Below are 25,463 nucleotides of genomic sequence, written 5' to 3'. Positions count from 1 at the left end.
CAGAGCTCTGATGGTGTTGACTTAAACCTCAACCAATGATTTCCAGTGATTGTTGCTACACACATAAGGACAAAGACTCTCTATGAAGATGTTGTATTTAGGAGGCAGGCTTAAGTGTTTCTTCTATGGCAATTAACTTCAGCTGGGCGAGCAATCCACATGATTCACTCACAGCATAGTTTGGTTAATTGGAGCAGAGCATGATGGTTAGATCTTTTTTGACTTCAGTATGCAGTGAAACTAAAATAATTCAATTATACGATGAGGTAATTTAGGTAAGTGATTGGGTCATTGTTGCACACGCACATGTGAAACCAAATGAATTACTGAGCCAGGTTCAGTATCAGAGGCAGGGTTTATGAACTATTTATAGAGCAACACTGCCCCCAGCTGAAACGTGGTGTGTGCTTCAGTGGAGTTGATGTCCATATATACAAAAGAAAATTGTGCACCTGTAGCTAACAAGAAACGACATGCAGAAGCATGATCATCATGAAAGAACCTTCAATGATTTAACAGGTACAATACAGATGACTGAACTCAGCTGAAAACATGCCAGCACATGTGGCTAAGTGTTGGCTGGTAGCTCATAACCAATGATGAAGCGATGCAATCACCTGACTAGATATTCTGCAATTATCACTTAGAGGCTGTTAGGCAGAAGTCACGCTCAGCGTTATTTACACTCACTCAATACAAATTGTGGGATCATAAGGGCTGTGTCGCAGTTTATATTAGACTGTGTGTGATTGCTTTTGTCTCATCATCTATACTTCTTATCTGTTGGGTTTGTGGGGGCTGCTGAAGCTAATCCTAGCTGAATCTGAAGGGGGGCGGGGGTGCGGGTCCACCCCGGACAGGACAACAGTCTATCACAGGGATGACATATTGGGACATACAGAGACCAACAACCTTTTGCACTCACATTCATGCCTACTGGCAACTTACGAGTCACCATTGAGCGTAAACATGATTGCCTTTGCACTGTTGGAGTAAACCAGAGTACCCTGAAGGAACCCCTGTGGGCCTGGGGATAACATGCAAACAAAAATGCCTTAAGTCTGGGAACCAACCCCAGAACCCTCTTGGCATGAGGCAACAGCCGTAACCACCATTGCACCGTGCCGCGTTTGACTTCTTTGTTTCAGGTGTAAATTTCTTACACAATCCTTGTGCAGGAAGATGGCCTGGCTCAGGCTGGGTTTCCTCCTTAAAGAGTAGATATGCAAGTTTTGCTCCTGCCAACATTAGCGTTAAGAGCTGTTAAATTACCACTCTGGAGGGAATGTTACGAGTTCAGCATCAAACTCAATTCCGCTAATTGCCCAGAGCTGTCTGCAGTGTGGTGGAGATCACGCTAATGTTGACTCTCACTCTACCAAGACTTTTTTTGTGCTGAAGTTAGCATGTTAACCAGGTTCCCTGGCCTGTCTTGTTGCTTCCTGATAGTGACTTACTGCAGTCTGGACTTTGTCCTAAAGATGTAACGCTGCTCAGAGGATACATTATCACCTCTTGTCTTGTAAATGCAACAATGGCTGAAGTACTTGTCAAGTAACCATCATCACCACTTACAAATGGAAAATTCAAGTTCCTTCACTGAGACTTTTACTCATTTGAGTGTAATAAATGAAATCTCAGATCACTCATGATTGCATAATCCCTCACACATTTCTAAATCATTACATCTGAAAACTGTGAAGGAGTAATGTTGAACACTTGCAGACTGATAAATGTCCCTATAAATGACCCTATAAATGTCAAAGTCTTAAATATATGGGCACAATTTTAATATTTATTTTAACTAAGACATGACAGAGTTATTATCATTTGTAATGTTTGTTTTTTTTTTGTTGTTTTTTTTTTTGGGGGGGGGGGGTTTGTTGTTGTTTTTTTTGTCCTACACATTGAGTGTATTTATGTGCAGTATTTATTTAGTCATCAGGGCAGCATAGCTGTTAGTGATGCTGCCCCACAATAAGAAGGTTGCGAGTTTGGCTCCCGGGCCCGGGGCCTCTCTGTGCGGAGTCTGCATCGATTGCCTGGCTTTCCTCCCCTCCCCCCGCCACATGGAGGATAATTGGTGACTGTAAACTGTCTGTAGGTCTGCTTGTCTCTGCATGTTGGCCCTATAATGGACTGGTGACCTGTCCAGGGTGAACCCCGCCCTCACCCAGTGTGAGCTGGGATTGGCGCCAAAACCCCCCTATGACCCGGAAACAGATAACGATAGAAGATGAATAAATGAATGAATATATGGTCAATAGAATTGGTCCATTAACTAAATGTAGCTTCCACAAGAGGTCAGCAAAAACAGCACAGTTAACTTCAATGATTTATTTTCATGTCCTTGAAAAGTCAATAGAAGCCTCGGAAGTTAATCACACACTCACTGTATAAGCAGTACACACTTTAACACATGTTTTACTATATTCCACTGTGATAAATTGCTCCAAAAAAAAAAAAAAGAACTCCTTGTGATATTTAACAGCCTGTGCAGCTTTGACATTTGCCTGTGTAGCTGCAATTCTTGGGAACAGAGGAGCTTTTACACAGCTGCCCTGGGAGTTCATATTTCTGATTCATGACTCAGACACACAAATGCCACTTGCTGTGCACAAGTATTTAATGGTAATGAAATGGGGTTGTACTCACTGTATGAGCAGTAGCAGCAGAATAACATTTAAAACTAACATGTTCTGTGCACTTTGGGGATAACTAATAATCTTCATTCGTATGACTAAAGTCCTAATGAAAACAAAATATGTTTCTTAAATCACAACACACTTACGTGTGACCCAAATAATATAATATAAATTCTTCTTTGCACTGTCGCAGTCAGATTTCTTTTGCTGTAACACATAAACTCATGACACTGCCTGTGTCATGTTTATAATTTCTTGTGAGTACATGAAGGCAGCATAGCAAGTTCATCACTGCCGGCAGATGGCTCTACTTAAGATTTTAATACTTTTAAGTGAAGCCAAAGGTTGTTTCTATTGGGGTTTTTTTGCAGTGCTGACCTAAATCACTCTGAAACGTATCCGGTGTTCTTTTTATGAGCTGTAAGACTACTGTGACTGACAGAAAAAAGAAATGAATAAAAATACTACCAATGATAATGAAATACGAAAAAAAAAATCTATTTCTTCAAGTTTGTGTGCAACATGGCAAATGAAGCCCATTTCGCATCTCTGCCCTTTACCGTCCGCTGATGCAGGAATGTGAGGGATGCTGACTGTCCACCTGATTCAGAGCTCCGCGCCCGGGGGAGGGTCTCCAGTCTCCAGTCTCCACTCCGGCTGCCGTAACACAGCTCAGCACGGCTCGGCTCGGCTCGGCTCGGATCAGATCAGATCAGATCAGATCAGGGAGGGACAGGCGGAGGGGTCTGCCGGGAACCTGAGCGGTCTCCTCGGATGCTCGGACGGCTCTGCGCGTTTGGCCGTTTCCTCTAAAGGACGCAGGAGGAGACGAGGCGGGCGTCGGGCCGCAGCAGCACCGCGGTAAGATGGCACTAAAAAACAAACAAACAATGAAAAACCCGGGCTGCTTTTTCTATTCGCGCATTTCTGCAGTAAACACCGACCGGTTTGTGTCGGTTGTTGGCTCCAGCCTGCATGTCTGCAACCTGCACTGCATGCAGCACGCATCTCTCTCTCCTCGTCGCACCGCGTTTGCATTTCGCTGAAAGCAGAAACTGCATTATTATTATTATAATTTTTTTCTGCTTGCACGAAACACGCAGAGAGGGATTGCAGGCCACGGAGGATTTGGACACTAGCTGTTTGTATTCCGTCCATGCTGCCGCTCCTGACAACATGGACCACAGTGAATATGGGTTAGTGGAGCAAATCCACACGCCCTGCGACCACCGGCATGCTGCGTGGGCTTCTCTTTCTGTTTAAAGAGTGAATGCTTTCAGGATGATTGTTGCACATCCGAGCAGAATGAATGTGGATGTGCAGCATCTTGGCTTGTCTAGACAAAAAAACGCAAAGGGAGCTGTCTCCGTGTGGCAGATAGGCCCGGAGGCTGCATGCTCCACAGCCAAGCTGGATGTTTGACCCAGGTTCACCATCCAGGGTTGTCTTGGTCACCTAAGATGGTCATTGTGATGTGTTAGCTATTTTTTTTATTCCAGGATAAAATCCTCCACACCTACTGGCTCTTTCCACAGTTTGCCATATTTGTACCATTTTTATTGTGACATCAGTGACTAATACTGACCCATCAGCAGACACAGACAGGAAGACGATGAAGAAATAAAGAAAATGTTTTCTAGCTGAAATGGGTTTGTGCAGCCTCTGTCATTAGAACGATACAAATTTGATCATTGTTGTACTGTGGGAAACTAGTGGAACATGAATTATAAATGTCTCTCATTCACAATATCATCACCTTCAGTTCCCTCCCTGATTAAATGGCCTAGTAAAAGCTGGAGATAATTTTAGAGTTACCTCAGATTTCTTATCTGTGGGCTGAATATTGGGCGATGCGGCCCCACATTCTTTTCACCTGGGGAATACATGAGCTATATTTAGACACATGCTAATGCGAAAATTAATTTCCTGATGATGACTTTTCAATATCCTAAGGTAAAGTTGATGCAGATTGTTTTAAATGCAGCCAGAGTGGCCCGCTTTTAGCACCACTGTCAGTATTGACCTCTGTAGAAGTGTAACATAGGAGCGGCTTGCAAAAAACTGGGATTGGTGTTTCACAAGGAAAAGAAATGAAACACTGATGAGTCACCAAGACTTCTTTGATTATATTGTAAAAGTATTTGCTTAAAGTGACATCCATAAGATACAGGGCCAGTTCAGGGGCTGCCTATCAGATGACAGGTCATAATACCTAATTCACCGCTTCAGGAATATAATTGGGAGGAAAGAAGAAAAGAGAGAGAGCAAAAATGTTTGGTGAGGTTGTGGAGGTGGCAGAAAACTAACAACTCTGATCCAGGACTCTGTGACATTTCATGTATAGGTCAATGTGAATCTAATAAAACCCTCTCAAGTGCAATATCTTACCTTTCTAGGTTTTCAGGGGGAGGTAAGTAGATTTCATTTTTTCTATAGTAACGTTTTGGATCTAAAACATGTTTCTTTGTATGTAATTTACTGTTTGAAGTCTTTTATCCTGTCTGATTTATATTTGAATATTGTGTTATCTTGGTTACACTCTTTAATTAGGGCTGGTACATTTACTTATGCATGCTAATCAGAGGTTAATTTAGCCACATACATTTTTCGTGAGGTGTCTGAGTAGTTAACTTCAGTAATTTGCAGATGCAAGCTGTCTGACTTTTATCACTGTTGCCAGTGATTCTCGATGAAAGAAGAAGAGCTGTGTATGGCAGCTCTGATGGCTCAGCTGCACCTTAAGAAAACATATAAATTTTCAGTTTGACAAGATGGGCTGCAAATACACACATCACAACAGTGACAGTGTGTTTGAATTTGCCTTTTGTTTTGCCATATATTTGTGTTTTCTTCAGGAGCAGTGTGAGCTCTCATGGCTACTGTAAGTACAAACTGAGGTATAAGGACTATACATACAGTTTGTGGGCTTAACAGCAGATGAGGAAGTAGAGAAGAAGATCTCACAACATTGTGAAATACTGCAATGTTTTTTCCAGTTGAGTTGCACTCTGAAACCAAACTGTTCCTCATACATACCACTGGGTGGAGGCCAGAGTTCTAACTTTTATCTTCAGGCACTACATCCACAGCCATCACTTCCTCTCTTTAGAAAAGTTGCTTGCTTGTGTTTAGTCTCAGTCTCTAGCTTGGCTTTTGTGCATCATATTTCACTCATACTCAGACTGTGACTTGAAGAAGAAGTGCTTGTGTTTGCTAATTATGGAAGTGAGTGTTCATTTTAATTAGCCCTACTGCACTGAAATACAAAGGGCTGTTTGAGGAGACACTTGCGGTGAGGCGAACACAGAGAGCAGCTGCAGAACGAAAAGTGGACAGAACCTTATTACTAAGTGGAGCAGTGGTTTGTTGGGTGAGGCTGAGTGGTTATGACTGAACTGCCTCACAGTTTATACTGGAGTCCAGTGAAAGGAGCAAACTTGTCACCCTTGGTCGAACTCCAGTAGAAGCTGTAATTGCTATGCTTATTATCTCTTATCCCTGGTTTCACCTACACTGTGGCCCAGAAGTGTCATGTCAGTATCCAAAACTTTTAGCCTGCAGATTACTGTTTTCATCCTAAACACAGAGGCATAAAAATATTCCACAGCTATTTCCTTCGGCAGTGGCCACCCATTTTAAAGCTCATTTGATGTTTGAGGCCCATCTTTGACATGCTCGGTGGACATTCCAGTTAACTTTCAGGATTCATTTGAGTAGGAATTCATACTAAGTCTCAAAGTGGCTGATCTTTGCATGGACACTGAGTTAGACACATCTTTTAGTGTATTTTGTAAAATGCACAACACTCCACTAACCTTTTTACCACATTGTGTCTTTTTTTCCTTGTTGCTTCAGCAGGCACACACCTCACGCACTGAATCAAATTTACAGTCATACAGATACTCACCGTAGTCTGAACTTGTGTGCAAGTGTGACATACATTTTTCCAGCCTGGCTTACAAAAACAGCCATAGCTTTGTGTCTGCATCAGGCTTCATGAATGGCAGCAGCGCGCATCTGTGCTCTTTGAAGACCCATTTACCACATTATATACAAACTGTGGATTCATGCTCTTAGGAAACCACATGAGTCTCTGGGGTAAAAGCCATCAATATTGGATTTATGTGTTACAAAGTGGATGGCATGAATAGCTGTTTTAAGATTTATTGAACTCACTGAATATGTGGGGATTATGAATAGCACAAATGACGTTTGAGAATAGATCTCCAATATTTTGACAATGCAAATCCCTGTTGGAATGATAATAGTACCAGTAGATTTATATCGTATTTAATTCTGCTATTATAACGTTACATAGCTGTGCTGAACTACTCAGTGTTGCCTGTTTTGATATGAATTAATGATTGAACCACCATGTGCTGGGTGATGACTGCACTCCTATAAAACTTTAATGATCTGCATGTTTCCTCTCTTAGTCAATGGGCAGATCGCACAGAAAGGAAGTGCTTGTGCCTGCAGTAATCGTATGCTGTGAGCAAGCCTCCTTCCGCTTTGGACTGACTGTGCTGGGCTGAACAGAAAAACAATTTTTTCTGTGAAAATTTGGTTTCATGAGGATGGTTTCATAAATGTCTCCCACAGGAGTTTTAGACTAGTGCAATACAGTATAAATAAATTAGCATGTTTTATGCATTTTTCATTATCATTTAGCTCAGGCTTTTTGACGTTAATAATAATAATAATATATTATCACAAAGCCTAGCCCACTTCCTTGGCATGTGTTATTGCCTCAGTATAGCACATTAACTATCATACGTTTTATTTATATCATCACAACTGCCTAGGAATTAAACTTTTCTTCAACCTAGACAGACTTTGTTTTAAATAAGAGCCACAGCACCCAGCAGTTCAACCTGGGAACTAAAATGTTTTCTGATCCAGAACTAATGTCACCATATCTGCCCGGTTACTCAGTGATTCATCTTTGATTGACAGATTCACTAGCATGCTCCTTTGCAGGTCAAAGGAGCAGCATTAGTGACGTTTCTTTCTTCAGTATATATTTTTAGCTTGATGTTCTTGTATAATGCGTACATATACCTCATCCACTTATGGAAAAAAAAAAAAAAACTCTATTCTGATGCTTGAAGGCATAAGTGCAGTTTTTTTTCTCATCACCATTGAAATTCTGAACAAGGCACTAGAAGGAATATGTTGCTGGGAAAATATATTTATCATGCACCCTTGCAATCTAATGCCTATTCGTTTTTTGTTTTTGTTGTTTTTTTAAATTTGGGCCTATTGTGCTCAAACAAACATATTTTATATGAAAATTCTGTGATGAATTCGTTGCTAGGCTGTCTATTGGAAATGCGGTACTAAACCACTGCAGCTCATTTTAAAATGACCAAGTTTACAGGTCTCAGACTAAAAACAGGGGGCTGCTTTAATGGCAAATATATTTCTGTTCTGTTCTGTTTGGAAAAGTTGAGTCCTGGCCATACAGTAAGGGACTGAAAAAGAGGTGTTTTCTGTACCTTGTTTTGTTTTTATGCATTTTCCACCTCAGTCTGAGTGGGATCGTCCAACTGGGCCCAGTGACGAGCTCACCTCCTCTCCTCTGCTCCCTGCTCCGATGTGTCACGGCAGCCAAGTGTTAACAATATGGCTTTGTGTTTCACACCTGTGGGCAGTGGGACTGTAGGAGTGTGTGGGCAGAAGGGGCATGCTTTCTTCTCTCACACTCCAGCTAGCCAATAGAATAACCTCACAGTAATGTCTTTGTGTAAATAGTGAGGAATTAATTCCAGTGCCGTTCATGAGATGGTTTTTGTTGCAACGCTCACATTTATGGACAGACTTTGGATTGTGTGTGGTGGCAGCTATAATTGGATAAATGCTGTTTGGGAACGCCGCTCTCATGTTTACTTTTGTTCGATCTTAAGGTGATTCTTACCTCTTGATTGTTTTGTTGGAAGTGGATGTTGGCTAACTCCTCATGTGTACTACTACTAACACTGTTTGGGAAGACTAATTTGGGGCGAATTAGTCTCACATGGTTGGAGATAAATAGCTTGTTAATGTTTTTGCTTCGCAACAGTGGCTTCTGTAAGTTACAGCAAAGGTTGCTGCAAAGGGGAAACCTGAACAGTAAACAAACATTGGGCACGCACTTTACATCCACCCATTTGATTAGATGGAGTGCACAGTCATTCTTTCAGACATACTGTGAACGGATGCAAACACCCACATATTTCACTTCTCTTTGTTGTGTGTTTGTGCTTTTTTTTTTTTTTTTTTTTTTTGAGTCAATCTCAAACAGTGAGTCGGGGGAAATCTGCTTCTGTTAGTCCTTAATAATATAAAAAAGGAGCTTTTTGGGTTGTCTGAACTGTTATTTTTTTCTTTATTTTTGCAGGTTGTTATGATCCCTTGTGCCTTGATCTCAATTTGAAGCTCTGACACACCTCAAAACCACCTTAATCACAGCAACCAACTCAGTCGTCTCCTCATCTGTCACCGATACCTGAGGGAGGATGTGAATAGGAAATGAAGAGCTGAGGGTACAAACCCCTGATAAATCCAACCAAGAAAGGAAGTGGGATCACATGGATGCTGTGGACTGACAAGTCAACTGATACCAGATCACAGCGGTTTTGCTTAGAAGTGTAAGTCTTCATTAATCCATTTGACCCCACAGGTAGGTCCATTACGCTTCAGGGAATCAATTTAAATTCAATCCATTAATGTGAATAATCCAATAACTACAGTGTCTCCTTTCTAGCTGAGACTTATTGGATCTCAAACTATTTATTCAGATTGATTCATCTGACACTAACAAGTAGAAGACAATGAACAGACACATAGATGTTGAGAAGATGAGAACCAAAACAGTAACATAGGAGGTAATGTAATACAATAACAAAAAAAAAAAAAAAAAAAAAAAAAAATCTGACAGCTTTGTTGCAAAGCCTCTGTCATATGTGAAATACAACAAGCTGCATTTGAAGACATGGCAGTAACTTAACAGAGTGTACAGCTTCATCCTTTTTCTGCCTCTGTGTACTAAGGATGTCCTCCATTACAGCTGTTATCTCTGAACCCTGAATCTAGACATTTATCTCCTGAAGCTCCCCTCCTCTCTCCTCTCTCTCCTCATCTCATCTCATCTCATCTCCTCTCCTCTCTCATCTCTCTTCTCCTCTCTGCTGCCACACTTTACTGACATGTGTTTGTGCTCCTGTTCCTTGTCATTTGACGGTGGCTGTCTGGTATTCTTTTCTTTTCTTTTTTTTCTTTTTTTTTGGGGGGGGGGGCGGGGGTTCTTCTTAGTTCCTTCTCTTCTTGGAAAAAGATACTCTTTTTATCTTTCTGTGTACAAGACATGCCATCTATTCTGTGCCAAGCTCAAAATGTGGTTGTGTCTTTGAGGTTGGATTGATCTTTTTAAGAACCAGAGACATGATGGGATCCCACTATCTTTTTGATATTTTATTATTTGATATCTATTTATACTATTTGAGATAACTCTCTACAACAGGAAATTATTTATCTTTATATAAACTGAACCGCTGTCCTGTAGTATAAATGCTATCCATGGTTTTGTTTGTGTCTTACTGATAGAAATTTGTAGCCACACATACTTGCGTTGCAACTCATACTTCAATTGAATTATATGTGACTAATGTCCATGAGGGCTTGAATACACAGTGTCACTGATGGAACATGCTGAATAATTCATAAATCATGCATTTTTCAAATTAGTGGTAATTGCCATTGCAGTGAGCTTTTAGGATTGTCAGATCAGCCAAGCTCCTTTGTGTTTACATGCTGCCGTCATATCCCATTAGCTGTATAATGGATAAAACATAAATAGACACAACATAAATTGGTCATTGATACAGCCCTTACATTTATTGTTGTATTAAACCATTGAAACCTGACCGCGCATGCACTAAAAGAGCGTGAAGCAAAAACTGTGTGCAGCATTGACCCAGGCCTCACATGTTGGGCTTCAGCAGTAAATAAGAATAATGGTAATAGTAAACTGTTGAGTTTCTCATACATCTGGAGCATTAGTCTGTGCTGAATCTGTCAGGAAACGACACCAAATTAAGGCTGAATATATTTATCACAGAATCAGTTGATTAGCTCCATGATTTCCCAACATGACACACTCAACAAACCTCATAATTGTGACAAATTTTGCTACATATTAGCATTAGTAGCGGCTGTTGCTTCATCACGGTATTCAAGTTAAATATAGACACCAATTAAAAAAAAATAAGTAAGCAAGTCAGCATTATTTTCAACCCTTCCAAGTATCATGTTGTGCAGTGCAGACAGAAATGTATTCACTGATGGGTTCACGTTTCAGTATGTTGTCTTATAAATGATCCATTACATGTTTGAGTTGGTCAACAGAGATATGTCAAAAATCACTTTGAGGTAAGTGTCATTACCAAGTACTACATCAAACAAGACCTTTATTAGGTCTGAATTTAGCAGTAAGGCTCAAATAAATTAAGTTTGTACACAGAAAAGTGTCCACATAATAAATGATTTATATATTAGATGATAGCTTATTTCAGAAACTCAGCAGAGGGTTGTAATGCTTATGCTTATTTGAAATATTCAACATGTTTTGTCAGTGTTTGCGCAGGTGGTCATTACAATTGATATTTAGGTTCTTCAAGAGGACAGTCCCAAGTTTTTATGATTTGTGATACATTGCCCACCACCGACCTACCCCACCCTGCACTGTTCAGTCTAAATTAATGATAAAGTAGAGTGAAGAGGGTGCGGGTTTGCCACAAGGTAGAGGAACATTTTTGTGGTTGGTGTTTCTTTGATGTCAGTTTTCTTTTAGTCTCATTTTCAAGTGCTCATCTGTGAGCCAAGATGAGGGAACTGTTACGGTGAGGCACAGCGGATTCATCTAGGGGGCTAAGAGTCTTGGGATATCAGAGATATATCTCTCATTGAGTTTGTACATATCTGAGAATTTTCAATAGATCTCTCACATTTAATAAACAATAATGTGCTGAACCCTATCATTACCCCAAAGGGACGGACCAGCAGGTCATGCATTTTGAATGTCAGCATTGCATCATGCATGGATGATTTGCTTCTGCAGTTTGAACTCAAGTGATGCAGTATAATTGAATTCACTGGGAACATTCATGTCAAGCAGGTGCTGGAGGTTGAAGTAAGCACGCTGTTGTTTAAACCAAATAAAATGCAGGAATCTGGAATGAGTGATGCAATAGCCGGTGGCAATGGCAAGACCAATTATACCACAGCATGTATTCCTTTAAAATAGGTCTTTCCAGCAAATGCTCTTGAATATGAGGGTCACATGATGTCATATGCTAATTAAGATATATAAATAGTCTACAGTAAGTGGCATGAATAATGTGTCATAATGACTCATGGCAGGCTTCATGAGAAAAATACATATGGCCAAAATAACCACAGAGATCAGCATTTTAAATTCACGGCCTTACAGATTTTTCTCGCTGCACTGCCTCTGAAAGGTTACTGTAATGTACTTATAGGATGACACTCTTGGATGACAAACTTTTTCAGGGCCAATAAGAAATACAAATTTGTTACCGAATGCTTTTGTCAGCTACAACGCAGCTCACTCCCCTTAGGCCCCTGAATAACATCCACTCTCTACAGAGAAATGAACAAATGGCCACATCGGTAATTGTTATGGTATGATATCTTCTCTTCCAATGCAATCAGGTGTCTGATCTGATATGTCCTTGCATTCCTGTCCCTCTGTTGGCCAGAGAGCCACACTGCAAGGCTTCTGTCAAGCACAGGGAAACATGTAATCTAGATTAGTTATCATTTTTTCATTATTGAAAGCATTCACAGTGATTGAACATTATATAGACAATATTTCTACATTTAAATCCTACTTTTTGTTTCTGGTTATGTGCTGTATATGCTGTAGTTGCCAGGAGATGACAGATATGCAGTGACCCGTATGCACAGCATGCCCTGCAGTGTAAGAGCTGTAGGATGGGTCTGTGTGACTGAATGTGACTTGCCCAGTGGGGTAGAGCAGCGAACAGGTGCTGACACTGTCAGCTTGTTAACACTGGAGAGAGAATTGGTTCCTCTAATAGAGTGCAGCACATATGCAACACATTGCCTTTGGCTGTGGGGTGTATGTACAGGCATGCATATGTGTGAAGTGAGAAAAGGAAGTGTCTATCTGTTGGGGGGAAATGTGTTGTGTATTGCGGGATCTGCCATATTTCTCAGACATGTAAAGCGTATTTTATTTGTAGGTCTAATGATAATTTGGTTGCAAAGTTTCATTAGATTTCGACTGAACATGAAACAGACACAGTGCTGATGCATTGTCCTGAGTATTGTTATGTGTAAAACACAGAGCCCCTAATTTGTTGTCTTAATATTACTTTTTAAGTTTTAACTTAGATTTTGTTTTGAACCCATTGTTAGAGCATTATTATGGAGCTCTGTTTTCTACAAAGCTTTGAGAGATGTAGTTATGTGAAACCCCCCAGGGCTATGTGGAAGGAATTCTCTCAAACATCACAAATTAGGCCCCTAGATGACCCATTTCTAGAAGAACTAAATTGACACAATGAATTATTCCATCCAGTCTCGTGGCCTTTATAATGAGAAGGGACTGAGAACAGGGGATAAATTAGGACAGTCAGTTCTTCATTCTTTCATTTATTCCATCAAAGCCATTTAGCCAGATCTGCCCCGTTTCCCCAATTTATTCTATGATTTCTTACCCTCTCACTTGGAGGATGGGGGGAGAACAGAAGAAATGAATGTGAGTTTGGAGAAATTTGCAGCTACAGTTTGGAGATAATAAGACACAACGATAATGTGTCAGAATCAATTTAATTCTGGCACAGTTGAGAGAAAGTTGTCATATTCTTTTTCTTTGGGAAAGACTCTTGCAGAGCCCTGCCCCAAATAAATTACTAATAGCTCCCAGCAATGAAGTAAATGGGAAGAGTGAGAATGTGGTTTAGAATAAAATGATGGTTCACTGCGGAACGAGGGAACAAGGGAGACGGCGTAAAGGAGGAAAGAGAGGGGAAAAGGTGCTGTAAAGGGAAAACAACACCATCTGGTCTCCTTTTTAAAGCCAACCGTATAACCTATATACATAAGCCAGTTTTCACACAATGCACAGTTTAAGCTTGTTTATCAGCATCTGTATTACTCTGGGAAAACGGTTGGTTATATTTCCCACTGTGTTTAAAAACAGGTACCGTGCCAATGTCGGGCATGAGCATGCACGTCTTTGCCAGTCTGCGTAGCTGTATATCAAAGGCATTGCAGCAAAATGAGATGGCTTCTAACATATACTGCTTGAGCTCCACTCCATTGTCAAATCTTCAGTGTCCACAGGGGATATGGTTCATGTCACCTGTGGGTTCAAGCCTCCTCTCTGGTTTGATGCCTGAATATTAGGTTATGTGATACGCTGCTGCTCTTTCAAGTCAGCCTGACAGGACAAGGCTGCAAGCAGATATCCCGTAAGGTCTTTAACTGCTCAGCAGAGAGACATTCAGACATCACACAAGCCTCATCAAAGCCGAGCTCGCCTCCTCCCCCCCCTCGCTTCTCTTCGCCACAGTGTTGATACATTTCACATTGCTTTGGCGCCTTCCAGTGGAATAGGTGAAGAATAACAGGATTTCATATGGTTTTCTGTTTTAATGTTTTTGTTGTTGTTTCTCTTTATTCACAGTGACAATGGTGTTGTTTCTAATTGGGATCTCTGTTGCTGTGAATAATTCATCTCATGAGAACCAAACTGCAGGTAAGATGTGTTAGAGATGTTACATTGAGACTTCAACTCCTAAAAATAACTGAATTTTCTGCATGCAAATAAAAAGTGTGTTAAATGGCATCAAAAAAGAATGTGATGCCATTTAACCCACTTACGCACTTCAATGCTACAGCCTTACTTTATTGTACAGTAGGTAATCATAGCATATGTAAACATTAGGCAGATATTTTTGTTGTTAAATCAATTTACTGACTTGCTGACACTAACTGTAATATTATATCGGAAACATGTTAACTTGAAAGACTGGGAACAGGGGAGTTACAGACCAAAGGTAAAAAATGTCTGCCTACCAGGTAAAAGGTAAATATATAAAGATTACTTGTCACATCTCAAACTATTTCTTGTTCCCCCCTTAAAAACCCAAGTTAGCATTTTTACACTTTGTTTTTCTAAGGATTAAACATTTGAAATGTACTTGTCAAATGCTTATCTTTAAGGATTAAAGCTAGACTTTTACCTCTCAGAAGAGAACTGACAGTGCTGTGGTTCCTTCTGCATGTCTTTATGCCAAAGGTCCCACGGTTGTAGCTGCATCTTGTCAGATATAGCAGTGTTGTCGATCTTCTTGTCAGTGAAGCAAATCAAATTTTCCTACTTATTCTAAAATGTGTTTATTTGAATGTATTTTTGATGACAATGAATATATTTTTAACTAATATGATTCTATGTCTTTTGTCCAGAAAACCCCACTCATCAGGGTGCTCATGTACTGCCCTCCACACTGATCATATCTCTTCTCCTTATCATCATTGTCCTGCTAACGATCTACTGTCTGAGGTGACTAAACAGGAAATTCTTCTTTCTCCTTTCTGCCCCTCAGCCTCTCTCTCTTACCCTCCCTTTTTAAATTTGCATGAGCATATGTGTGTGCCGCATGAGGGCATTGGCGTAGGAGAGTGGATGATTTGGAAACAGGCAGTGAGCAGTGGCTTATGGGTAAACAGCTGCACCTCAAGTAAGACAGCAAACAAAAACAGCGAGGCCAGGTCAGGCCACACTCAGTCATTCTGACCAAGCAGCACAGACTTCTTTCAACATGAGGAGGAGCAGCTTTGTCTCTCTCAGATGGTTGATATTGGTTTTGATATTTGTTCTTTGCCCCCCCAAATGTGCTTAACAGCTCTGTTAATGTTTGGGGTTAAATGCATCTTTTTGCTTTTTCAGAAGAGCTATCTGCCCTTAATCTTCGTTGATGGTTTATACTTTCTTGGCCTCTCCAGGTTCAAAAACCACAGGAAAGCTCTTGTTACCTCAGTGGATAAAAAGCTTCCAAATGGTTTCTTGGAGGAACAAGGTACTGTTGTTCTGTGCTCAATATAACCACCAGTGCATGAAAATGTAATGCAGTCTTTTACTTTTTATTTCTTTTTTTATTTGATTTGTAGATTTACGTTCTTTATGGTGCAGGAAAGTTTCATGATCTGGAGCTCAATGTGGCTGGCAAGGCTTCGAAAGGCTCTTAGCTTTCCTAGCACATAGGGAGCCATATAAATTTTGACTTCAAGTAAAAAATAAATAAACTAAAAGGCCAAATTCTTAGTTAAGACAGTTTTGTGCAGCAGCAGCAGCAGCAGCAGCAGGAGCAGCACCATGTTTATGACTCAAGAAATCATTTCTGTCATGTATCCACAGATGTACAAATTCGTAATGGCCATTAGGCTTGTTTTTGCAGGTGTTATGAGAGCTAGTAATGTTCTCTATTGGGAGACGTTAGGAGTCTGACCGCCATATATCCATTTAAACACAGGAGAGCAGACAGTGGTCCTTCTCCCCAGATCTCCCTCACCATCCAAGAGGTACTTCCCTATCCCCTTGGACTCGCTGGAGGAGGAGTACCGGATACGCTCTGCCGACGATGGCAAGCTCTTCAGAGAAGAGTTCAATGTAAAGCCGAATCTGTTTGACTTTGTTTGGTGGACTTTGCAACACAGTCTATATCTAACTAAGATATTTGTCCTGCAAGCACAGAATAGGAAAATGGTCGTAAAACGTTATGATAGTATGCTGTGTACCCATGGTTTTATTTTGATCTCATGAGGATTGGATTCTGTGTTTATAGTCGCTGCCGTGTTATTACCACCATGGGTCCTTTGAGGAGGCGAGCAGAGAGTACAACAGAGAGAAAAACAGATACCCAAACATTTTACCATGTGAGTGAAGATCTATACTCCACAGCAGACAGTATTAATGTAACCTTTAGACTTGGAGTTTTATTGATCACTAAATCTAAAGGAAAGCTGATGTGGGCCAAAATGAAAAATGTCAGCCAACTTTTTTTTTTTTTTTCCCCCTCTCTTTTCAACAGATGATCATTCAAGAGTGGTGCTGAGTCATCTTGATGGACATCTGTGTTCAGATTACATAAATGCCTCTTATATAGATGTGAGTATGAATTAGTTAAACCTTGATACAGATGATTTGGTTCTTGATGCATTGTCATTAACGCTGCCTTTTACCACACAGGGCTATAAAGAGAAGAACAAATTCATTGCAGCACAAGGTATGTGTACAATTTAATTATACTTGCTTGAGTATAGTTATTTTGCGCATAAAAAATAATTAGAATATGAAATAATTATTTATTTTCTTGATTGTGTTTCAGGCCCAAAGCTTGAAACGGTGTCTGATTTCTGGCGGATGGTTTGGGAGCAAAAAACAGGAACTATAGTAATGCTGACAAATCTCAAGGAAAGGAAGGAGGTATGTTTCTCCCCTTGCACTGCATTCTTTGACTGCTCACAAGTAGGGCGTGTTATAGAGTCAGCCCACAATCTATATGGCGCCGACGCCCAATTAGTGAAACCCTTTAGTATTCACATGATCCAAAGTCATGGGCATAATTTATTTGACCCCTTTCCCAACTGAGAATCTATACAAAGTGTCGCCCAGCAGATTACGTAGCATCACATTAAATTTAGCCTCAAAGGGATGATCAATTGAGAGCTCAACAGCACGTTTGATAGGGCAGAATAGAGGCATTGGGGATCAATGATGGAATAATTGTTGATAAGATCCTGAGAGGCTTCATGATAATTAGTCAGAGAATCTAGTTAATGAGTTGAAACGTCGCTGTAAAGATCTTATTGACTGACAGAGTAGCACAAAGTCTCTGTGATTGCCTTGAATTGGAATGAAATAGACGCATCAAATATATTTAGCTATGCGCACACATGCAAAATACACAATAGCTATGGCTTTGCAACAATTTCATATCCAAGACATAGTGATAATAATCTCTTGAATTTTTTTGTTACATTTGTATTTTATTTTTTCCTTTCGTTGTTGTGATTCTCTCATTAGGAAAAATGTTACCAGTACTGGCCAGAAAAAGGCTGCTGGATGTACGGGAATGTCAGGGTAGCAATGGAGGACTTCACTGTGCTGGTGGACTACACCATCAGAAAATTCTGTGTTCAGTATGTAAGTAAAATTGATAAAAATAAAAAATTAAACAGAGGTAAATGTTACTTTTATTTAGACATACACATGCTGTGAAAACAATAGAGTGCTTTTTCAATATAGTTCTTAATTGCTATAATCATCTTTAATGATAATGGCCACAGTGTTATTAAATTTTAAATATTAAACATGAAATGAAGCTGCACTGAGATTGTGTAAAAAGTAATGTTCCCCACAGGGAACAATTTAGTAAATTGTAATAAGATACAGAATATAATAAATAAATGAAAACCAGAGCATTAAAAGATATATGTAATAAACAATATGAAATTATCAGTGTGTTGGTATATTTAATACATACTAAGTACTTCAGTGTTTCACATGAATCATCTTTAGAAGTTTATACACATGGAGCATGTGTATTTCCTTTCTTTGACTGCTGAGTTGGGCGCCATGTCGGTGTAGTGCAAACCTTTCAAATAGAAAAATTCACTTTGTTCCTGGTCCATTTGAAGCTCTGAAAATGTGACTGCTTTTGTGCTGCAGTACAAGCTGGCAGACTGGGTGCTTTTACATTCAGCCCTCTGAACACAGAGCAACCAAATATTCAAGAGAATAAAGTTACGTTCTCCTGGGAGAGACATGAGCGTGAGGCAGAGGCAAAGCTCATACACGTTTCATTCATTCATTCATCTTCTACCGCTTATCTGTTTCCGGGTCGCAGGGGGTGCTGGAGCCAATCCCAGCTCACACTGGGTGAGGGCGGGGCACCCCCTGGACAGGTCACCAGTCCATCACAGGGCCAACACACAGAGACGGGCAGAGACCAACAACCACGCGCACTCACATTCAGACCTGTGGACAATTTAGAGTGACCAGTTAACCCAAACATGATGTGTTTGGACGGTGGGAGGAGAACATGCAGGCCCGAGGCCGGGAACTGAGCCATGTGACATTCTTGTTGTGGGGCAGCAGTGCTCCCCACTGTGCTGCCACGCCACCCCTTTCACGGTTCAAAATTCAATATTGTAACAAAACAACTAAATGACAAAAAAGAGAAAAATTACTTTTTTTTTTTTCTTTTCCAGATTGGTTTCATAAAAACAATCAGACACATTAGTGATTACTGACATATTACTGCAGGCAGAGCATTACCCATTCAGCCTTGTGTGTCTGTGTTTTACAGCAGGGCAGTGATGGTCCCCGGCCTCCCCGACTGGTCACCCAGCTCCACTTCACCAGCTGGCCAGACTTTGGGGTGCCATTCTCACCCATAGGCATGCTCAAATTCCTCAAGAAGGTCAAGGCTGTCAACCCGTCGTATGCTGGACCCATTGTTGTGCACTGCAGGTAAAACTAAATAGATACATGATGCTATAAGGATCCATGTATATGCAAAGGTATATGATTAATTTTGTAAATACTACACATGCTTCAGAAGAGCCGGATTGCAAAAAGATTTTTTTCACATTGTGAACATAGTGTTCAACCAAGAACAAAACTAAACTATGATATGTAAATAATTGAACTTTCAACTTCATTGTAGGTTGAATGTATAGAAGTAAATGTAAATCTGACTGCTGATGAATAAAACCATTAACAAATGTAATCATTCTGTAAGGACTTTCCGGTGATGTTATGTTTGTTTGAGCAGTCAATGTAAAATCTCAATAAAGAAATCTGCAGCCAATTGTAGCAACTGCTGTAACAGGTGCTCAGGGAGAGGGGCTGTTATTCTTGAATGGGGCCCATTGAAGAGACTTCACCGCCCCACTGTGGAATCCCAGCTCTGTGCTCCCAGAGGAGCCGTCCTCTCTAAAACGACTCTTGTAAATCTATTAGGAGTTTGTTTGGGCTCCAGAGGTGAAGCATTTTTACACATGCTCAGGGCTGTCTGCAATTGATGTCCATGTTCAGGATTTAGGGATAGTACAGCAATACATTACCAGACTATGAAAACATTTTTCAATCATTATATCAAGTCCATTATTCTTTATTGCATGACAGAAATCTGGTGTTTTTCTCTCACTTTGGAAGCTTTTTACATGAAACCAATGTCTGACAGATTTGTTATTAGACACATTCTGTTTTGAAGCGACACTTGGCTTTTTGCTACAGAAAAGGCCTTGTGCCTTTGTCGTGTTTGTGTTTCTGCAGTGCTGGGGTTGGGAGGACTGGGACATTCATTGTCATTGACAGCATGATCGACATGATGCACATGGACCAGAGGGTGGATGTCTTTGGTTTTGTGAGCAGAATACGAGAGCAGCGCTGTCAACTCATCCAGACAGATGTAAGTGTTGACCCCTTCCGACCTGTTGTGCCTTGGGCTGACAGCTCAACTCGCTGCTCTGGTTGTGGCATAAACAAGCAAGGACATGGAAAAAAAACATCCATGTCTGTGATGCGAAAATAGTAGGGGAAGACTTTTGGCACTAAAGCAGCCACTTCTACCTCTTCCTCTCCTCGACTTCCTCAGATGCAGTATTCCTTCATCTACCAGGCTCTGCTGGAGTACTATCTGTATGGAGACACAGAGCTAGATGTGTGTTCTCTCGAGGGCCATCTGCAGAGGCTTCACAACACCAGGGCTCCCCACGACAGGCTGGGCCTGGAGGAGGAGTTCAGGGTACGAGGAAAGAAGCTCACTCTTAAACATTTCAGTCAGTAATGAATCGTCCCCATCACCCCTCGCCCTGCATGGGTATATTTTCATGGAAAACTTGCCCAGGGTGCTGCTCTTGGCAGTAATAACATAAATAACAATGCTTTGTATCAACTAAAACTTTATATGGCACCACCATCTGCCACATAGAATTTATTGTAGCTTGGTGAAAATTTCTTATTTTTGCTGCATAGAGTCCCTCACAGTTCCCCACACACTGAGAGCAATTATTCCCTGTTGCCTCTTCTTTTCTTTTCTTTTCTAGTAATAAGAAATGTTTTTGTCCAGCATCTGTCCTTTTATTCTTATGCATTATTTTTATCTTCACCTTCACCTTCACCACAACGCTTGCTGTCAAGAGTAAGATTAACTTTTTGATCCACCCATATTTCCCCCCCAAACAGAAGCTGACCAACGTTCGCATAATGAAGGAGAACATGAGAACCGGGAACCTTCCTGCCAACATGAAAAAGAACCGTGTGCTTCAGATCATTCCATGTAAGGACTACTCTGATACGCCAAATAGTTTCATAATACATCACATCCGAGTAACATCAAAGCACCACACTGCTGCTGATTTTCTAGATGCCGTACACAGATATCTGGCTAATCAGTTTCTGTCTGTGTGATCAGTGACATGTAGATAATTCTTGTATGTTGACTTAAAGTTGGGATTGAGTGGGAAAGCCTGGGTGCTTTTTAATAACACAGCTAAAGTTTAACTTTAGCCTTTTTTTTTCTATCAGCATCTTCAAAGTTATATTTTATTAGAAATCACTTGTGTAAAGTTTCATTTTTTATTTTTTATTTTTTTTCTTTCTTCTTTTTGCAGATGATTTCAACCGTGTAATACTCTCAGTGAAAAGAGGACAGGAGTTCACTGACTACATCAATGCCTCCTTTATTGATGTAAGCACTCCCTCATGACCTCTTGTATAGATTTCCCATAGAAGTATATATAAATCTCATTGTTTCCTTTACAAACAATGCAAAATATTATGTTTGCTGCACTCTCAAGTCTTGTTTACCGGATGATCTGCCCTCCAGGGCTACAGGCAGAAGGACTATTTTATAGCAACCCAGGGCCCCCTGTCTCACACAGTGGAGGACTTCTGGAGGATGGTGTGGGAGTGGAGGTGCCATTCAATCGTTATGCTCACCGAGCTCAAAGAGCGGGAGCAGGTACAGTATGGTGCTCTTGTAAAAGTGCAGACTGGAAAGTGGAGTTGCTCATTCAAACTTTCTTTTTTTCCCCCATTACTTCTTCCTGCCTCTTCCTGACAGTCTGTATTTAATTGTTTTATATTGTTCTTGTGGCGAACACAGATAGTAGAAAAACATAAAAACAGTGTATAAATCGTTCAAGCGCACTCTAATTGTATTTCCATCTGACCCTTCTAACCAGGAAAAGTGTTTCCAGTATTGGCCATTAGAGGGCAGTGTAACATTTGGAGATTACACTGTGGAGCTGACTGCCGATACACTGTGTGAAACCTTCACTCTCAAAGACATGGTGCTCACCTACCGACCAGTGCGTGGTGTTTTATTTAAATGCTTAAAAGCTTTAAAATATAGATTTTAAATGAACATATCTGCCTCCCAGTTTTCTTTGTGCTGCCTTAATGAAATTCCTTGATGTCTTCCATTTTTGGGCTGCATGAATTAACATTGTGAGCTCTCCATCTCGCCAGGAAAAGCAGTCACAACACGTCCGACACTTCCACTTCCACGGATGGCCTGAGATCGGAATACCAGCGGAGGGAAGAGGAATGATTGACATTATTGCCGCTGTGCAGAGGCAGCAGCAGCAGTCTGGAAACCGTCCCATAATTGTGCACTGCAGGTGAGAAACTTCAAGTCTGACAGTTCTGCAGCATGATGTGCAGCTCCTGATGGATATTCTAGAAAGTGTATTACATTATGAATTTGTCCACTCAAGCTCTGAATACAATCCATTTCATTCTCACTGTGCTTTTCACCACAATCTCACAAAGTGATTTCAGTTTCACAGAAAGGTTTTTCTTTCCTACAAACGTCTGTTACAATAAATTCTACATTTTGCCTCAGTAGACCTGGTGTTCTATGCTTAAACCACTTATGTGATCCCTTATAAAGACTTAGCTGTGAAAGCTTTGATCAGAACCTAGCTTCAGGTGAAGTGATTCTAAAGCAGCATGCCCCTATGGGATTGATCCAATCCACTGATTCACAGTCAATTAAAACCTCTCAAAGTAAAATCTCCTCTGACTCCCACTATGATTAATCTGATAAGATGAGCTAACGACAGGAAATGGTGTCATCACTCCCTTCTATTCCTTCATCACCACTTGTCTAAGAGGGGCTTTTTAAAGCTTTTTCTCAGCCTCTTGGGATTGGGGCTAACCCGCTGCAATCCCCAACGTCTCTCCACACTTCTCTTCCCAATCGCACATCGCTCTCGCTCCCTGTCTCTCTCTGTCTTTTTCTCTCTATCCCACCATCATTGTAAACATTGACTCAGTCAAACACTGAGCTTCCAAACTGATTAGTGTTAGCGTTTGGATTAGCCCCGCTTTAAGTGAGGATGATTATTAGCACTATTACACAGAGGTCACCTTTTCTCGCCCTAAACTTTTTTTTCCTTTAAATGGAAAAAGGATGTGCTGCTGAGGTTTGACTGCAGCCTTTTGTTAAGAAATGTTTCACATATAATTGTTTGACTTGAGATGTTCTTCCACAACTGCAGTCTGGAACAAATATTGCCTTTTTCTCAGGCCTTCCAGTGAGCGCATCATGTGATGTGATTGCTAATATCTTTGTCGCTCATGTTTCAGTGCTGGTGCAGGTCGGACTGGTACCTTTATTGCCCTCAGTAACATTCTGGAGAGGGTAAAAGCAGAAGGCCTCCTGGATGTTTTTCAGACAGTCAAGAGTTTACGCATGCAGAGACCACACATGGTTCAGACTGTGGTAGGTGGAAAAGAAGATAACACTGAACCTGCTGTGCAAAACACTATCAGCTTTTTCACATTTGTGCTGTTTGGAACCGCTTTTGCACATATATGCAGAGTAATGTTTTCTCTTTTTGTTTTTCCTTCCAGGAGCAATATGACTTCTGCTACAGAGTGGTTCAGGATTTTGTTGACATTTTCTCAGACTATGCCAATTTTAAATAACACCTGTCAGAAACGGTTCTGTCTACTTCGGTCAAATTAACTTATGCAATTTTTTTCTGAATGTTGTTTTCTAAAGCAAGCTCTTTTTACATTTTGCACAGATCTTAAAATTGTTTTAGCATACTGTAAAAGAATCCAAAGCATCCATGGAGTCTCTTTCAGGAATGTTTGATCTTCAACTGCCATAATGTAAAAATATAGAAATTTATTCTAGGGTCAATAATTCTATTATTATATTCAAATCTCACAGACTCACACACACACACACACACACACACATATATTTGTATTTATGTGTGTGTGTGTGTGTGTGTGTAAACATACATCCATACGTAGTGTATAGAATTATTACATCACTAATGTTTTCAATAGTATAATACACATTTTGTTTTATTTCTGTTACTGACCAAAATGCCTTTGATTTATCCATTATTCTTGTATTTTATGCATTTCACACCGCCCCAACTGACATGCCAGAATGCCACGAGGAAAATAAATTGCGTTTGATACATAGGATAAAATTATTGATGCTTTGCTGTCTGACGTGTGAATAATATTTCTGATTAGTTTTTTTGTACCTCTAACAAAAACACAAAAATCAACATAAATTTCATTTTGGTAGTTGCTGCCAATTACCTCACTTCTGTTCTGTGAATAACTTAACAGCTGCTGCCTGTTGCAATTTTATTAAACTTCACCAACTTTGCTTTTTGCCTGTGGCAATATTACTTAGTGGATTGCTGCCTGACGCTGCAAAATGCAATTAGCCCACATTGGAACAGGCAGAAAATAATGTATTATCACGAATCAAATGTATCATCCCACAAACGTTTTAAAGCCAAGTATCACAGCTTGCTTACAAAAAAAAAAAACTCAGAAAGAAGACCTTACGTTTGCATGTTTTCATAAAGCAGTGCCATATGGATTAGAAAGCAGTTCTAATCATGAATATCTTGTCACCAAGTGACACAATTTTAATACAAAAATAAACCAGATGTTTATGTTTAATTTAGATATATTAGATACATTTTTTAAGTGTTGTTTTTGAATGGTTGTCTATTGATCATCATTTCATAGTACGAACTCTCCTCAGAATAACCCAAGAATAACAAATGTATCATAATTTAAGTCTAGTTTGCGGATGAGTGTGAAAGAAATGTAGAAAATTGTGTTTAAATGAAATAGTGGATTATTGCTGCAGCTAAATCGTCTTCTTCCCCACAAAGATGAAAAATCTCTGGGACAGTGAAAAGCACTGAGATGAAGAGCTTGTGCTCAGCCGAAATATGAAACTTGCATGCACCATGATAGTTAGTCTTATTTTTATATTTGAGCAAGGAAAACCCAACACTGTTGCAACGTCTAAAGCATATATTTTTGCTGACTTTGTAGAGCAGTAAGTGTGTAAGCCTGAAGCTGCGGTGAATAGCTTTCTACTGTGTTTGTACTACCATAATTATAAAGAAATAAGATGGGTTTATAAATGAAACTGATCTTTTTATTACTTTATTTAGTGTACATAAATTTGTGCTGTGGTCATTAACTATCACTGATGCAGTAAACATTGTTAACTTCCTTTTAATGTATTGTCATGCAGAAAGAATAAAATAGAGATAATGACAGTGAGGCCTTGCAGCTGATGTAACAGAAATGCACAAGCATCTTTTTTCTGCGATGTTACTGCTTTTCAAATCTGTATGGATTTGAACTGCTATTTGTTTGCTAAAAGCTGAACCAATAAATTATAGATGGAGATAAATTATTTCATCTTTAATGTTTTTTGT

General features: G+C 40.1%; 1 protein-coding gene across 1 annotated transcript; it reads left to right on the top strand.

Moving 5' to 3' along the window:
- Positions 1-3,392: 3,392 nt before the first annotated feature.
- On the top strand, positions 3,393-25,407 carry LOC115055214 (receptor-type tyrosine-protein phosphatase epsilon-like). The gene is made up of 21 exons (XM_029520811.1): positions 3,393-3,506; positions 9,025-9,274; positions 14,359-14,430; positions 15,141-15,237; positions 15,681-15,754; positions 16,208-16,344; positions 16,520-16,610; positions 16,766-16,842; positions 16,924-16,960; positions 17,063-17,160; positions 17,761-17,880; positions 19,046-19,209; positions 20,017-20,152; positions 20,339-20,488; positions 20,929-21,022; positions 21,357-21,433; positions 21,572-21,706; positions 21,930-22,055; positions 22,216-22,367; positions 23,338-23,473; positions 23,605-25,407. Exons 3-21 carry the CDS (start codon positions 14,364-14,366, stop codon positions 23,677-23,679), a joined length of 2,043 nt encoding a protein of 680 aa, XP_029376671.1. The 5' UTR covers positions 3,393-3,506; positions 9,025-9,274; positions 14,359-14,363; the 3' UTR covers positions 23,680-25,407.
- Positions 25,408-25,463: the final 56 nt, after the last annotated feature.

Source organism: Echeneis naucrates, chromosome 15 (assembly GCF_900963305.1).
Source record: "Echeneis naucrates chromosome 15, fEcheNa1.1, whole genome shotgun sequence".
Lineage (NCBI taxonomy): Eukaryota > Metazoa > Chordata > Actinopteri > Carangiformes > Echeneidae > Echeneis > Echeneis naucrates.
This window is presented reverse-complemented; position numbering and strand designations above follow the sequence as displayed.

What these genes read in the sequence shown, in the direction of transcription:
- LOC115055214 (XM_029520811.1), top strand. Translation starts at nt 14,364, where the DNA reads ATGGTGTTGTTTCTAATTGGGATCTCTGTTGCTGTGAATAATTCATCT. An exon ending in TGGTTTCTTGGAGGAACAAG is followed by an intron (nt 15,755 to 16,207) that starts GTACTGTTGTTC and finishes ATTTAAACACAG; the next exon opens with GAGAGCAGACAGTGGTCCTT. An exon ending in GCCTGGAGGAGGAGTTCAGG is followed by an intron (nt 20,489 to 20,928) that starts GTACGAGGAAAG and finishes CCCCCCAAACAG; the next exon opens with AAGCTGACCAACGTTCGCAT.